Source organism: Rhodnius prolixus, unplaced genomic scaffold (genome assembly GCF_049639745.1).
Source record: "Rhodnius prolixus isolate KJV_2025 unplaced genomic scaffold, Rpr scaffold_8, whole genome shotgun sequence".
Classification (NCBI taxonomy): Eukaryota; Metazoa; Arthropoda; class Insecta; order Hemiptera; family Reduviidae; genus Rhodnius; species Rhodnius prolixus.
This window is the reverse complement of record NW_027411593.1, coordinates 7,935,760-7,951,394: the sequence shown is the minus strand read 5'-3', so window position 1 is coordinate 7,951,394 and position 15,635 is coordinate 7,935,760. Positions and strand designations below refer to the sequence as shown.

The 15,635-nt window shown below is 34.7% G+C and overlaps 3 protein-coding genes across 4 annotated transcripts in view; all 3 read left to right on the top strand.

Moving 5' to 3' along the window:
- Positions 1-15,635, top strand: part of LOC141450799 (ras-GEF domain-containing family member 1B-like) — a 450,679-nt gene that overhangs the window by 337,136 nt on the left and 97,908 nt on the right. The window lies entirely within an intron of this gene.
- On the top strand, positions 3,225-5,759 carry LOC141450801 (venom serine carboxypeptidase-like). The gene has a single exon (XM_074121609.1). The coding sequence runs from the start codon at positions 3,236-3,238 to the stop codon at positions 4,691-4,693; it is 1,458 nt and encodes a 485-aa protein (XP_073977710.1). The 5' UTR covers positions 3,225-3,235; the 3' UTR covers positions 4,694-5,759.
- On the top strand, positions 7,526-9,070 carry LOC141450800 (venom serine carboxypeptidase-like). Its single transcript, XM_074121608.1, has one exon. The coding sequence runs from the start codon at positions 7,553-7,555 to the stop codon at positions 9,008-9,010; it is 1,458 nt and encodes a 485-aa protein (XP_073977709.1). The 5' UTR covers positions 7,526-7,552; the 3' UTR covers positions 9,011-9,070.

Here is a 15,635-nt window from a genome sequence, read left to right as displayed (position 1 = left end):
GAAGAAACGGCCTCTCACAGGTTATTCGATTGCGTTGCAATCGAGAGACTGCGCTACGATATCTTTGGTACCTTGAGACCAGAGGAGATTGTAGCGAAGAAGGAACTGTTAGGGAAAGCCTTCAACCTTCTTAGAAGGGGAGGTTTCATCTACTAGACTTCTTAGAAGGGGAAGGCACAATAAGCCTTTTGGTGGCTGCGATGCCGTGGGGGATGGGTCCCGTCCCGTCGTTCAAAATCTAAAATCTAAAACTCTGTGCATAGTGCTGTTGCATATTTCTCGCCATAAGATTGGCTAGCTAAATAAAAATCATTTTTCAAATATTTTGGAGAAAAGGTGGACAAATTGTGTCAAGCATTACAGAGGAGCTGACTTAGTGAAAATGATAAGACTGAGCAGGAAACGCTCAGGTGGGACATGTGATAAGAATGGAAGAGGGCGGTATCGCTGGAAGGAAAGAAAAGGGAATGTTTACACGGATAGAGGCGAGCCAAAACTGAGATGGCGTTAATAAGGAGATGGTGCTTTTATTTTGGGAATCAAGAAGTGAAAGGCAACAGATCAAATCAAAGAAATGCTTTTCAAGATGAAATAGTGGGCTGCAGAGTCATTGATGATAATGATGATGTGGTGATGTTTTTAGAAAACACAAAATATATATAACTATATAGCAATAGAGAGCGCTAGTTCGCAGTTTAATCAACTTGTTTTGTTAATATTGAGTCTTGAAGCGGAATGTACCGGTGACCTCTCTGTAAACCGCACATTCACCTACTTAGACAGGTTGTTAAAGGAGTTCATTAGTAGAAGTGGGATGCATAGAATAGTTAGAAAGGTTCCTTCCTAGAGGAGTGGAAGGGAACTTCAGTGGTAGAAAGCCATTGCTGGAAGAGAGAGAGAACCAACCACTTTCCCATGGTTTTGTATCCTTTTTTTTAATCTGCTTCCCCATTTATATCCGCGAAAATGTGAACCAACTTCAGCACAGCTGAAGCTTGTTCGCTCTTGTTAAGTTCATCTATTTTCCATTATTCATTTTAATGAGGAAGCTTTAAATAAGGTATCTCTCTTACTTTTAGATTAGTTGTTTTAATTACAAAATGATTTTCAGTTTTTCAATTAATGAAAAATAAAAAAATAACTTTATCAATTTCAATTAAATAAAACTTATTATGTAAGTGAAAGGAACACTTGCCAATTATTTATTTATTTATTGCTCTAATTATAACAGCTGTTAGCAAAAACTTTGACCTTCAATTTTAAATTTTCATTACTCTACTTCAATATAAGATCGTGCAGTAATCGTGCAGATTTTCAATTTGAGATCCTTCAATTCAGAAAAGTGTTCTTTTTTCCCCTTTGCTAATTGTTCTATGGTATTTGTATTTGCTAATATCGAACTTTTTTTATTTATTATTCTCGTCCTGGGTTTCTATTTAAAGAAAAGAATGGAACCCACACTTGGTGACATCTAAACTAACGGTAAGGACAACTAAGTGCATGATCGGATCTATATCTAAACATTCTTCTACAGGACTTAAGTTAAACCCATCTGGAGATAAGGACCAGGAGCTGTGAGTCTCAACTAAACCTACCAACATCTCCTGCAACCTAATCAAAAGTTCTTCTTCGTTCCCTATATTATGTCCTCTAACCACACGCTTCACAAAGATCTTAACTATCCGTTTCGTCACCGAATCAATCCATTCACGATTCCTCATTGTCCACAGAAACTTATCCAGTCATCCAAATTCAACAGTTCGATCATTTTTCTATATAATTCATCCTGATAATCCATCGTGACGCTTTAAACACTCGTTGACCTCGTGACCTCCAATCTCTAGTCAATTCGATTATTATTATTATTATTTTTTTAAATCATTTATTTAGTTACAATCAATGCATTGCGTTTTAAACAACGAGGGTAACAATAAGCAACATTCACACATATCAGAGTGGAGAAGTTACCCAGCGGTAACACTCCAATAAACATTCTACATTCTACTGCCTCCCTTCATCAGAGAGGAGATCGCGAGGCCTCTGTCTTTTAAGTTGTTTACAAGTGTTGTCTGGAAATGTTCTGGAAGATAGATGTACAAGTGGATGGTGATGAGATTGAATGTTAAGATGGAATTTTCTGAAACGTGTTTTTGCAACTTGTGTTGCACGAAAGGAATGTTCAAATCTGTGTGAATGGTTTGATTGGTGATGTAGAAAGGAGCTGTTTAGTAAGAGCCAAGAATTTTTAGATGGCAAGGACTAGATTCTTTGCAGATTTAAGCGTTTGGTTGAACCCCACAGTTAGATGCCATAAGCCTAGACTGCCTTTAATATACCTTACATATATAAGTCTTTTGTTCTCTAGAGTGAGTTTTGATCTGTTGTCGAGTAGTCTTTTCAGTTGTCGGAAGCGTCTGTTGAGTTCTGTTCTCTTAAGTCGAGTGTGAGGGTTCCATGTAAGTCTTCTGTCGAGGTAAAGCCCAAGTGTTCGAATAATTAAAATTCGCAGAAGTGTTTCTCTTTCTGCATTCGCTATTCCAAGCAAAAAAGAAAAATATTATTGTTGGGGTGTCTTACAGCATGAAACCCGAGCATAATATGGGACTCCTTTCCATCTTCAGCTCAAAACCCTTCTATACGAAGTCCACAGGCTCTTCTCCAGAAGAGATATTCCAACCTGCCTGCAATATCGTACGATTACTCTAAGTATTCCCTTAAGAGTACTTACACTTCCACCCTGAAACCTTTCTCTCCATTCTACGCACCCTACTTCTCCTTGAACAACCAGTCTAAATAGGTGAATGTGCGGTTACAGGAATTACACCGTACATTCTGCTCAATATTATCAAAACTGTTGATTAAACTGCCAACTAGCGCTTCTATTATTATCCCAGAAATTTGTACATCCATTGGGAACTTGGACTAACTAAGAGTAAGAGATAGTAAAGAACAGTAGGTTACTAAATGAAGTAAATTCTAACTTCAATGCAACAGTAAAAATTCAACAGATACACCCATGCTCAAAATTGTGAAATACTTAAATTTAAATAAATTCAAAGTTGATAAATATTTCTCTAAATAATTGATTATTTATTACGAAATGAATCAGAAAAAATGAAAGAAATTTAACAAGAGGCAGAATAAAAAATAAGTAAAGATAATGTAGTTTTAATTGATAAAAAACGTTAATTAATTTAGTATATAAGATGCGAAATTAAGAAATCACTCTAGTGCGATGTTTGACGTTACGGTTGTAATCATGAAGAAGGTACTAGTTCTTTGCTTGTTACTTTATATTGTGAAATGTAGTGTGGTGCGTAGTTCTGGAGAGTTGGAAACGAGCATTTTCAATGAAAACGATATTGATCATTATAAACTTGACGATCTTGAGCAGCAAAAAGAAAATGGTCTTCTGGAAGCTGGAGATTATGGCGAACCACTATTTCTGACGCCCTACATTGAAAGTGGTAACATAGAAAGGGCTAAACAGGCCGCCCTAGTAGAACCCTTTTATGGCAATATAACCAGCTATTCTGGATTTCTAACGGTGAACAAGGAATACAATTCCAATATGTACTTCTGGTTCTTCCCGGCTGAAATAGACAGTGATTCAGCCCCAGTAGTGCTGTGGCTTCAGGGTGGACCAGGATCTTCATCATTGTTTGGATTATTTGAACTTCATGGACCTTATTATTTGACGGAAACTTTACAGGTTAAACCACGTGATGTTTATTGGACAAAAACGATGAACGTTATCTATATTGACAATCCGATTGGAACAGGTTTCAGTTTTACTAGAAATGAAAAAGGTTTATCTACAAATGAAAGGGTAATTGGTGAAAATTTATATAATGCTTTAGTACAGTTTTTCCAATTATTCCCTAATTACAGGAAAAATGATCTCTTCTTATCTGGCGGGTCCTATGGAGGGAAATATGCACCAGCATTAGGTTATGTAATAGATAAACTTAATGTGCACTTATCGATTAATGAGAAAATCAATTTAAAAGGTATCGCGATTGGTAATGGACTCTGTGACCCTCTACATATGATGGAGTATTCTAACTATCTCTATCAGATTGGATTAATCGATTTGAAGATGAAATCTGAAATGGAAGTATTTCAAAATAAAATTACAAATAATATTAAAAGAGGAAAATATTTTCTCGCCTATACACTAGGACTAGAAATGTTAGCTTATTTTAATCATAAAACCGGCTTTCAAGCTGTACAGAATTATTTATTTACAAAGGATCCAATAATATATGGAGATTTAAGGCAATTCTTTAAAAGTGCCGAAGTGAGGAAGAAATTACATGTAGGTAGAGCCATTTTTCACTCACCTGCATTGGTTGCACAATATCTGGAATCTGATGTTATGCAATCTGTTAAGCCATGGATTGAAACGTTGATAGAAAAGTACAAAATCCTTATTTATAATGGACAGTTAGATTTACTGATTCCATATCCGTTGACTATAAATTTCATCCGATCGTTGAATTGGAGTGGTGCTGAAGAATATAAGACTGCTGAAAGGAAACTGTGGTACGTAGACAATGAACTGGCTGGTTACCAGAAAACTGTTGGGAACCTTACTGAAGTATTAGTGAGAAACGCTGGCCATTTGGTGCCAAGTGATCAACCTAAATGGGCTTTTGATTTAATGAACAAGTTTGCGTATAATCTCTTGTAAAAAATTTATTATACATCTATGTAGATATATGTATGTCAAAATGTATTATATATTCATATAGGTTTATTATCATTTTTGTGGTAAACATTTAAAAAAAATAATTGTTAAGCGGAGAGATTGAATTAAGAGAATTAATTATGATTTTGCATTTCATATTTTGCGGAATAATTACAACTCTGAAATTGTAGCAAATGCAGGTCATGTAATTGTTTAATCTTGGCAGAACTCTTAAAACGTGTACTTCTGGTGAAAACCGGAAATAAAACAATGTTTATTATGCTTTTACTTACCCTTACGAACGTTAGTAAATTCTACATTATTACCAAAAACAGTGAATAAATAATTTTCCAAAATATCTGGTTTCTTTTCGCTTCTCTCTTTCTCACGCAATCTCGTACTCTCGATACTTCCGGTCCTACCAATAAATGTTTTTTTTTGGGGGGAACGGAAATTAAAAAATAAATAAATAACAGTAGCTTCCTGCCGATTGTATTCAATCTACTAAGAAAGTGTAAAAATAGCCGCCCTAAACCTCTAAATGGTTGAATACTAACTTTACACTCATTCATTTTATTCTAATTGAATAGGTACTGTATTCACAGTCTCTTTGTTAGGATGGGGTAGTAGTTGTTCACAGACATTGCACATGCGTGATTTACTTTACATTTTCTTTATTTCGATTTTCATCTTACGATAGGTTTTCCAGCTTTTTTTCACCTTCTAATATTCAATATCCAATCCTTCCAGTCAAAAACTCTCCGTAGATTCGCTGGTGCTCCTTACTTGGTTTCTAATCATACCTTACACCGAGATTTCCTTGTTCCTTATGTTTCGGAAGCTGTAAGATCCTGTTACATTAAACTCCATACTTCAGTTACCTCACATCCCCAATCCTCTTGTATCTCAACTTACTACTCTACCAGGAAATCCTCCCAGGCGGTGTAGCGCAGAAGGCCTCGCTTTCTTCTAAATGAAGTAAATGTCAATGTACAATTGTGAACTGTACCACTTCGGGAGTTTCACCAATGGGCGAATTCTCCTCTCATGCTATTCATGTATCTATTCAATTACCATGTTGTATCAGCTTCACTTGTTGCAGAATTATACGGCAGTTGTGAAAATAAATAAAGTAAAAAAAAAAAAAAATATATATATATATATATATATATATTCAATAAAAATTGGAATGTATTCAAAGATTTTCCCGAATAATGGCTCCAACTTTTTTTGGTATCTAAAACTTTCTTATGAACTTTTCCCATAAATCTTTAATTTTATTTTTATTTATTTATTTTTTGATAATTATCGTCGGAAAATATGTTTTATGGCAGCAATTCTATGGAATAGTTCCGGAGGGTTTGGCACTTTAAAGTACCATTGGGGTATATTGCGTCAAACTTAAAGATTGACGCGATATATGGGGAAATAGAACCTTGAAAATTGAAATAAGATTGTGACTTATGATAATTATTTTGATGTATTTTAAACTCATAATTTCATTTTTGAGAACAGTTATTATATAAAACTCGCGGAACCCATAAATCTTTAATTTTTTTTGATAATTATCCTCGGAAAATATGTTTTATGGCAGCAATTCTCGGGAATAGTTCCGGAGGGCTTGGGCATCACTATAGAGAGCCATTTGGGTATATTGCGCCAAACTTTGTTTAAGTTTGACGCAATATCTGGGAAAATAGAACCTTGAGAATTGAAATAAGATTGTGACGTATGATAATTATTTTGTTGTATTTTCAACTTCTAATTTCATTATATGATTGGCCATCATAAGCGTGCCTAATTAATACAACTGCAGAATCTCCCAACAGCATCCTCCTCAAGAACAGAGCGAGCGATACTCCACAACCCACTTCATAAACTTAATAATGATAATTGCTTCGGGAGAATTAGTTTCTGAGAAAAATAAACTCAGAATACCTAAACCGGACCACAGAGTAGTGAGATGATCCTGGCCCGTCCTGTTTAGCCGCGGGCACTCAGTAGAGCTATGCGTAGAGCAAACCTGACTGAGCTGGTCTTTTCGTGTAGATTTTGGCAAAGATTAGGCATGGAACTGGAACATGCTGCAGGCTGCATCTGCTGGCCACCTTTCCTTCACCTTGGTTTAGAGAGAAAAAACTCCAGATAATGATTTCCTGAGAAGCACACGAAGCATCCCATTTTCCAATTAACCCGTTTCGAATTCATTTATATTTATAAAGAACGAGCCACAATATAGAGATTCGTTTCTCTCTAGAAGCCTCAGCTCTAGCGCCTCAGTCACATCCTCCGCTCACCAGAGATACCGCTCTCTTCCGTATCACTTGCACCTCCAAAGCGTAGCTTAATTAATCTTATTATTTTCACTACGTCAATTCCTCTGTATAAGTTCCCTAGTTCCTCTGGATAGAATTCCTACTCCGGACATTCCAGCGAAGTATCATTCTTTCGAAGATTAATAAAACCTCCATCATTCTTTTTGGAGAGTTAAACTCCTCTTTTCCCACCCAGGAATTCCGAGAAATTTGTTTTTCCATTAGGAATTTAGAACTCAAAAACTTCAGAGGAATAATAGATAGTAAAAAAATTGAAAAAAGTAGCACACAAAATTGTAAAATCTATCTAACTTCAATGCAACAGTAAATGCTCAAAATTGTGAAATACTTAAATTTAAATCAATTCAAAGTTGATAAATGTTTCTCTAAATAACAGATTATTAATTACGAAATGAATCAGAAAAAATGAAAGAATTTTTACAAGAGGTACATTACAAGATAAGTAAAGATAATGTAGTTTTAATTGATAAAAAACGTTAATTAATTTAGTATATAAGATGCGAAATTAAGAAATCACACTAGTGCGATGTTTGACGTTACGGTTGTAGTCATGAAGAAGGTACTAGTTCTTTGCTTGTTACTTTATATTGTGAAATGTAGTGTGGTGCGTAGTTCTGGAGAGTTGGAAACGAGCATTTTCAATGAAAACGATATTGAACATTATGAACTTGACGATCTTGAGCAGCAAAAAGAGAATGGTCTTCTGGAAGCTGGAGATTATGGCGAACCACTATTTCTGACGCCCTACATTGAAAGTGGTAACATAGAGAGGGCTAAACAAGCGGCCCTAGTAGAACCCTTTTATGGCAATATAACCAGCTATTCTGGTTTTCTCACAGTGAACAAGGAATACAATTCCAATATGTACTTTTGGTTCTTCCCGGCAGAAATAGACAGTGATTCAGCCCCAGTGGTGCTGTGGCTCCAGGGTGGACCAGGAACTCCATCTTTATTTGGATTATTTGAACAACATGGACCATTTTATTTGACGAAAACTTTACAGATTAAACCACGTGAATTTCATTGGACAAAAACGATGAACGTTATCTATATTGACAATCCGATTGGAACAGGTTTCAGTTTTACTAGAAATGAAAAAGGTTTATCTACAAATGAAAGGGTAATTGGTGAAAATTTATATAATGCTTTAGTACAGTTTTACCAACTGTTTCCTCATTACAGGAAAAATGATTTGTTCTTATCTGGCGAATCGTATGGTGGGAAATTTGCACCTGCAATAGGCTATGTAATAGATAAACATAATGTGCACTTATCGATTAATGAGAAAATCAATTTAAAAGGCATCGCAATTGGCAATGGATTCTGTGACCCTCTACTTATGATGGAGTATTCTAACTATCTCTATCAGATAGGATTAATCGATTTGAAGACTAAATCTGAAATGGAAGTGTTTCAAAATAAAATTATAAATAATATTAAAATAGGAAAATATTTTCTCGCCTATGGATTAGGACTAGAAATGGTAGGATATATTACTCGTAAAACTGGATTTCAAACGTTACAGAATTATTTATATACAAAGGATCCAATAATATATGGAGATTTAAGGCAGTTCTTTAAAAGTGCCGAAGTTAGGAAGAAATTACATGTAGGTAGAGCCATTTTTCACTCATCTGCATTGGTTAAACTATATCTATCCGAAGATTTTATGCAATCAGTTAAACCATGGATTGAAACGTTGATAGAAAAGTACAAAATCCTTATTTATAATGGACAGTTAGATTTATTGGTTCCATATCCACTGTCTATAAATTTCATCCGATCGTTGAATTGGAGTGGTGCTGAAGAATATAAGACTGCTGAAAGGAAACTGTGGTACGTAGATAATGAACTGGCTGGTTACACGAAATCTGTTGGGAACCTTACTGAAGTTTTAGTGAGAAATGCTGGACATTTGGTGCCAAGTGATCAACCTAAATGGGCTTTTGATTTAATGAACAAGTTTGCGCGTAATCTCTTGTAAAATATCAAAATTGTATATTTGTACATTTAAATTTATGATTATATCCATTGAATATTTTAACTTCTTGGTATGTCAGGTATGAGTTTATTTAAATCACATTGTCCATATGATTTTTCCCATTAAGTCTGCAAGAAACTTTTTTTTTTTTTATATCTTTTATTTGAAATTTACACCTGCACTCGTGCAGTACAATAAGTAAATATGCTGTGCGTACAATAAAAATGGCGTGGCAATCATGAATGATGATCATCCAGTGATGACCATCATTAGTCTAGCAAGGAACTTATAACTTTAATATGGGAGCATATTTATTAATGCAAAAAATTATTTTTTTTAAAATTTTGGAAACATTTTTAGTGTTTTTCTTTTCATTGTTTAGAAGTGGAATTGAAAATTCATTATGTTTTTGAAATTCATATTTTGAGTCCAAAAGTTTAGACCGGAAATCGAACCTAGTCCTATAAATGCTTCTTAGCTTTCCGGGAATGAAATTTAAATTTGTATTCAACTTCCTTTTTAAGTTCGAATTCGAATATTCAAGAAAATTTAATTGCTTAAACGGCCTTTTTGGTTCGTCTTTTGAGTGTTCACTTCAAATTTCTTTACAGTTTACTTCCGCTTTATGTTTTTTGAGTATTTATACTCAAAATCTTATACTCAAAAGTCTTAATTTTTAGCCTATTTGCGTTGATATCAAATTAATTGATTAATTCTAATATAATTTAATAAAAAATAAATTACAATTCTTACATGTAAATAATTCAATGTGGCTAAGACGTTTCATGACGTTCACCTGCTGAATTGCCTTAAGTATTCTTGTCGGTAAAGCGTTCATACTGACGATGACGGTCTAGACGGCAACATAAATGTTGAAATTGTTACATAAAACTTCATGTTCTAAGTACTGTTGTTCTCTTAACCAAACTTGCTATTAACATCAACTACAACATACTGTGGGAGCACAACAAGTACGCTTTACAAACTTCATGTTTAAACGGTAACTTCGGCAGTAACCTGTTAGTGACTTTGCAAAGCATGTTGCATATTTACACGCGGACATTATTTTAATTATAAAATTAATAATTCATGCATTAATAATGTTGTCAATTTTGATTATTTATTAGGAAAAATAAAAAATTAAATAAAGAAGTGTCTCTTCTGATTTCCATCAATATTTGATTGCCTTCAATACGAAGAACTCTTGAACTACAGTACAACCTCGGTTAACCGGGATTCGGATTAACCGGGATCATGTTGAGTCATCATAAGAACACCTGGATCGGCGCCGAAACAAAAGTTAATTTTCGGTGGGGACAGGAAAATGTTTTTGTCTTCCGATGTAACATAATTGTTAGGCGTGGCAACAACTCTTTTATACCTGATTTTCTTGAAGGGTCATTATGTATGTACGTAGGTATGAATGTATGTATGTAAAAAATAAAAAAAAGGATTGGCCGTCTTAAGATAGGAGTTGATCTCTGGGACGAAACAGTAATGTATTACTATGTAATACTGTGTATTCGGTTTAACCGTGATTTCAGTTTTCCGGGGTGGGTATAGCCGGAGGTCAGCCTGGTTAACCGAGGTTGTACTGTATAAGGAAATGGCACTTCATTAGCCTTTCTAAAGTCATGCTTACCGCAGTATCAGCTTAAATTCTGTTTGAGGAAAAAAAAATCCAAAAATATTTTCTTGAAAAAGATAACTCATGACGTAATGGAGAAATTTAAGAAATTTGGATCTCTACAACTATAAAAATTTGATTTTCGGGAATAGAATTTCACTTAAGTAACAAGATTTCATTACAGTATACGTTTTTTACAAACTTTTTCAAAAGATATTGATTAGTTTGAAGAAAATTGATTAGTTAGGAACTAGAGAAATAGTTGCAGGAAAAAGTCGTGTGAGTTTTCAAACCACAGTTTTTCCCTTTCTTTTTCTTACTCAAGGAAACTCAAAAGATTGCATTGGGAAACACAATAACCTGTTCTTTCAAAAACTAAGAAAAATTCATTAAATATTATATTTATTTGTATAAATTTCATATTTACTCCGTTCTAGTTTTTGGTTCCTTAGATATTGATCAGAAGTAGATTCTCATATGCTGTGCGGAAATTTTACCTTAGGGAGCGATTGGCCCGCTGTGGCTATAAATAAACAGGACTCTGTCTTATCTGGAACACAGTTCTATTTCCTAGCTTAAAATTTTCCAGCCTAGAACATTTTTCTTTTTTTTTTTATAGAAAATATTTTTCTTTTCTTCCATTTTTTTCGGCTCGGCGAGCTCTCAGGTACTAATTTCTAGTAATTATAATAGTTGTTCATTCTTTTTGGTGACTTAATCATAGTTTCATCAGGATGAAAAAATAATTGCCATTTCATTCGAGTAAAATTTACTTGGCCGAGCTTTCGACTTAGGAACTAGGTCATCTTTAGAGCTAGTTTACAAAATAATATTTTTACCTTCCAAGTTTGGTGTGCCTTCTGTCTTGTCTATTCATGGACTGGAGTACATGGACTAGGTCGAAAACTCGGCAAAATAAATTTTACTCGACTGAAATGGCAATTATTTTTTCATCCTAATGTAATTATAATAGTTTTCCTGCTTAATAAATTGGTGGAAAAGGTTCAAAATTTGAATGTTCGGCGATTTTTCCTTATGAAAACTCAGAATCTGAATGATTGCAATACTTCCCCATTACAAAGATTAAGACAAACATAAGCTTCACTTACTTAGTATTCAATGCTTCTAAATTTAACTATCAATTATTCTAATGAAATTGCGCCAAGTGATTCTAGGGCAAAGTTATTGTTTTACAGCTGGAATACGTATGTGAAATTAATTAGTAACAAGATGGAAGTTAAGAGAGAGTTCTAAGTTTGTTTCTAATTGTCTAAATTTATTCTGAAACTTAGATTCATTACTAAATATTACTTTGTAAGATCTAGTTTATTTTAAATTGAAATTCTACTTTTTCCATTGATTTTTAAATACTTTTTGGCGCTAATCGTTCCCCCAATTATTATGAGTTTTCCAAAAATGATTTTTTACCGTACAAACTTCCTGTACACATTAAACACTTACGGGATTAATAATTATTTGAAAAATTCTATTAGGGATGGGGGTACATTTCCTAAAAATTTGAAGTTTGTACAGAATTTATAATTTAGATCCCACCAGGGATAGTGGCGAGTTAAAAGTCTTGAAAGAGTAAGTAGGAAGAAGTACAAGGAGAAAAGGGAAAATGCCTTTTATCCAAGGTGACGGCTCAACAAAGAGTTTTTGCTAAGAGAACAGAACAAAGAGGTGGAAACTCTGCTAGAAAGGAAATAACACGAATGAACAAAATAAAATATAACATTGCTTTAAGAGCCGTTACAAGAAGAGCAAAGTCAAACAGCAATATGGTTCTTTTATCCAAGTTATTTCCTTTTAAAGACGTAGGAAATGGTAAAGACGGAAACTGAAAAACAAAAAATTAAATTAAAGTTAGTTGTCTATCCGTTCATCGACTTAAGATGTTGTCCCCATAGTGTCTATGGATTGTAATGTCAGAACAAAGAACCTGACATTTCTGACAAGTAGACAAGAACTATGGAGAATCTAGAGAGAATACTTCGTTGTCGCTCTGTATTCATCTTGCAAGACCTTGCACATTATCTAGGGACCCCTGATGACCCCAAAAGGGCTTGGACCATGTCCCCTTACATCTATTCTGTCCATTTACAATTGACACTGAATAGTTTCAAAATCAAAGCTTCACTAATAAGATACAGTAGTTTACAATCGATTATGATAAAATTATTTCTAAAGAGAGAGGGAACGCATTTTACTGACAGTAGATCCGTTATGGCGTCTATTCACTCTCAGTTGATACAAAGTTTAATCAGTGAATATGGTTGATATTTTATATAGTTAACTTCTTGGAAAAGTAATATCTGCCATTATCAAGGGGCCATAAGTCTTCTCGTCTCCTTTAAAGGTTTTCTTTTTTTTTTCCTTCAGCATGATTTTTCCGCTTTACTTTGACAAAAAAAAAAAAATATCTTAATAAGATTTTTCTTCTCGCAAGTTTGTTTGAAAAACGAAGTGTTTTAATGTTAGTTTTGTGAAAAGTTTTTCAATAAACTGCTTATGAAGTTTTTCTTCGGCCTATCTTTAAAGGCTTCTTTTTTCCCTTTCTCTTTAACAAAAAAAAAAAAAAATTAATTTAAATCATCTTGGCTTTTGGCGAGTCACGCTTTCTTTCTGCAAGTTTCTTTGCATTTAAAAAGAAATCAGGGAAAACTTTTAACTTCCTGCAAGTCTTACAACCGTTCGTCGTAATTACAGAATTTCCTTAGCATTAAAAATAAACTACAGAATGTAGGCGCCACGGTAGCCGAGCTGTTAGAGGCGAGACCTTTAAAGCTAATATGTATTGTGGTACTGGGTTCGATTCCCGATCTTTAGGCCTTGGATTTTATTTAATGGTTAATATGAGAAATTTTCAGTAAAGTTTGTTAGGGGTTATTATAGGCTAGACCCGCAAAGCTACGATGTATTGTTGGTTTAGTGGGTTCGATTCCCGGTCTTAGCCCTTGGATTTTATTTAATGGTTAATATAAAACATTTACAGTAAAGTATGTTTGCTAGTCGCGTCCGTCCACGACACCTAATTTGGTAGTTGGACGTTAATCCCCGCCTGAAAAAATAGGCCATTACTTTACCTTTTTTTTTAAACTACAGGATGCTACTTTTTTAATATGTATGTGGGTATAAGACGTATAATATGGGACTAGCCCACATTCTAGGACCAATTTCAAGTTTTCAAGTTAAAATATATGGAAAAATCAATGAAAATTCACAATATATTTTTTATATTTGTGTCATCTGCAGTAAAGTTTATTCATAAGAGCATATCGATAAGTAGATACCATTATATCAGATATTACCATCGTTTTCTAGTGCAAGCATTACCTCTTCTGATGGTCACACCAAGACCCATCTACCATAGAGAGGCTTGGGGGCGCGACGGCCCAAGAAAGGATGCCATTCTGGGTGTGATTTATTAGGCCATTGTGGAAAGTTATGTTGTGGCACCCCACAGCTACGTAACTTCACTTGGAGGCCCCTCCTCACCACCAACTCTTCCCTATTTCCTCTGAGTCTACTTTTTTTGCCAGAACATCCGCCTTCCGGTATACAAATGGCCAGAAATAAAATTAAACGAAAAAAAAAGAGTAAAAGATTCTGGTTATTTATGTTAAAGGGGATGGACAATAATGTCGTGGCTATGCACAAAATTTAATTTTAATATTTGTAATTCTTTTATCGTGAGAGCCAAGTCTTGCATCCGGACGGTTATTCAATTCGGAGTTCACACCGGATGTACCCATTTCAATATGGAAGAGTGGGTTTTAGAAATTTATCTCTCCCTGGCGTGTGTTTGTCTGTATTCACTGTAAATAAAATATAAAAACAAACTTCCCAGTTATTACTGAAACAATTCTGGTCTGTGTTCCAAGTTATCAACTGAGATTTAAAATACAATGGAAAACAAAGTGTTTTTCAAAGAAAATATGAAAAAATTCTATAATTTCTGTCGCTGATCAGTACCAGTAGTGAATAATTCAACAATTGAAAACATGTATTTATAACATAGTTTAGAAAACAGTTTTTTAAAAAAAGGATAACTCTGCAATAGTTTAAGTTCTGAGAGAGTGACAACCACGTTACAATATTTTGTATGCTTTTAATTCAAGACATTCTAGTTGGTGCTTTTAAGTAGTTTCATTAACTTAGTAACCAGACGGTTTTTTTCCCAGTTTAATGACACAGAATTTGGAAATTCAAAAGTTGGAGAAAAAGTGGCTGTGAAAGGTTTAAAGAGGGTTGAAGCCCAGGTAGGGCTCTGAACAGTAGAAGCTCCCAAAGCATCAGATTATATGAGAACGCTAGACCACCGCTCGGGACACTCAATCGCATTCAGGGCATTGTATTCACTCGCTGAGGATTCATTCTTACACTCTCTTCACGATCTTACTCTACTCGTCATTCAGTGTTCAGCCAATTCTTTTAGTGTGGTTAGCTAGGTTCAGAAGCAATCGCATTCAGGGCATTGCATTCACTCGCTGAGGATTCATTCTTACACTCTCTTCACGATGTTACTCTACTCGTCATTCAGTTCAGCCAATTCCTTTAGAATGGTTAGGTAGGTTCAGAAGAACAGAAACAATCGCATTCAGGGCATTGCATTCACTCGCTGAGGATTCATTCTTACACTCTCTTCTCGACCTTACTCTACTCGTCATTCAGTTTAGCCAATTCCTTTAGTATGGTTAGGTAGGTTCAGAAGAACAGAAACAATCGCATTCAGGGCATTGCATTCACTCGCTGAGGATTCATTCTTACACTCTCTTCTCGACCTTACTCTACTCGTCATTCAGTTTAACCAATTCCTTTAGTATGGTTAGGTAGGTTCAGAAGAACAGAAACAATCGCATTCAGGGCATTGCATTCACTCGCTGAGGATTCATTCTTACACTCTCTTCTCGACCTTACTCTACTCGTCATTCAGTTTAGCCAATTCCTTTAGTATGGTTAGGTAGGTTCAGAAGAACAGAAGCAATTGCATTCAGGGCA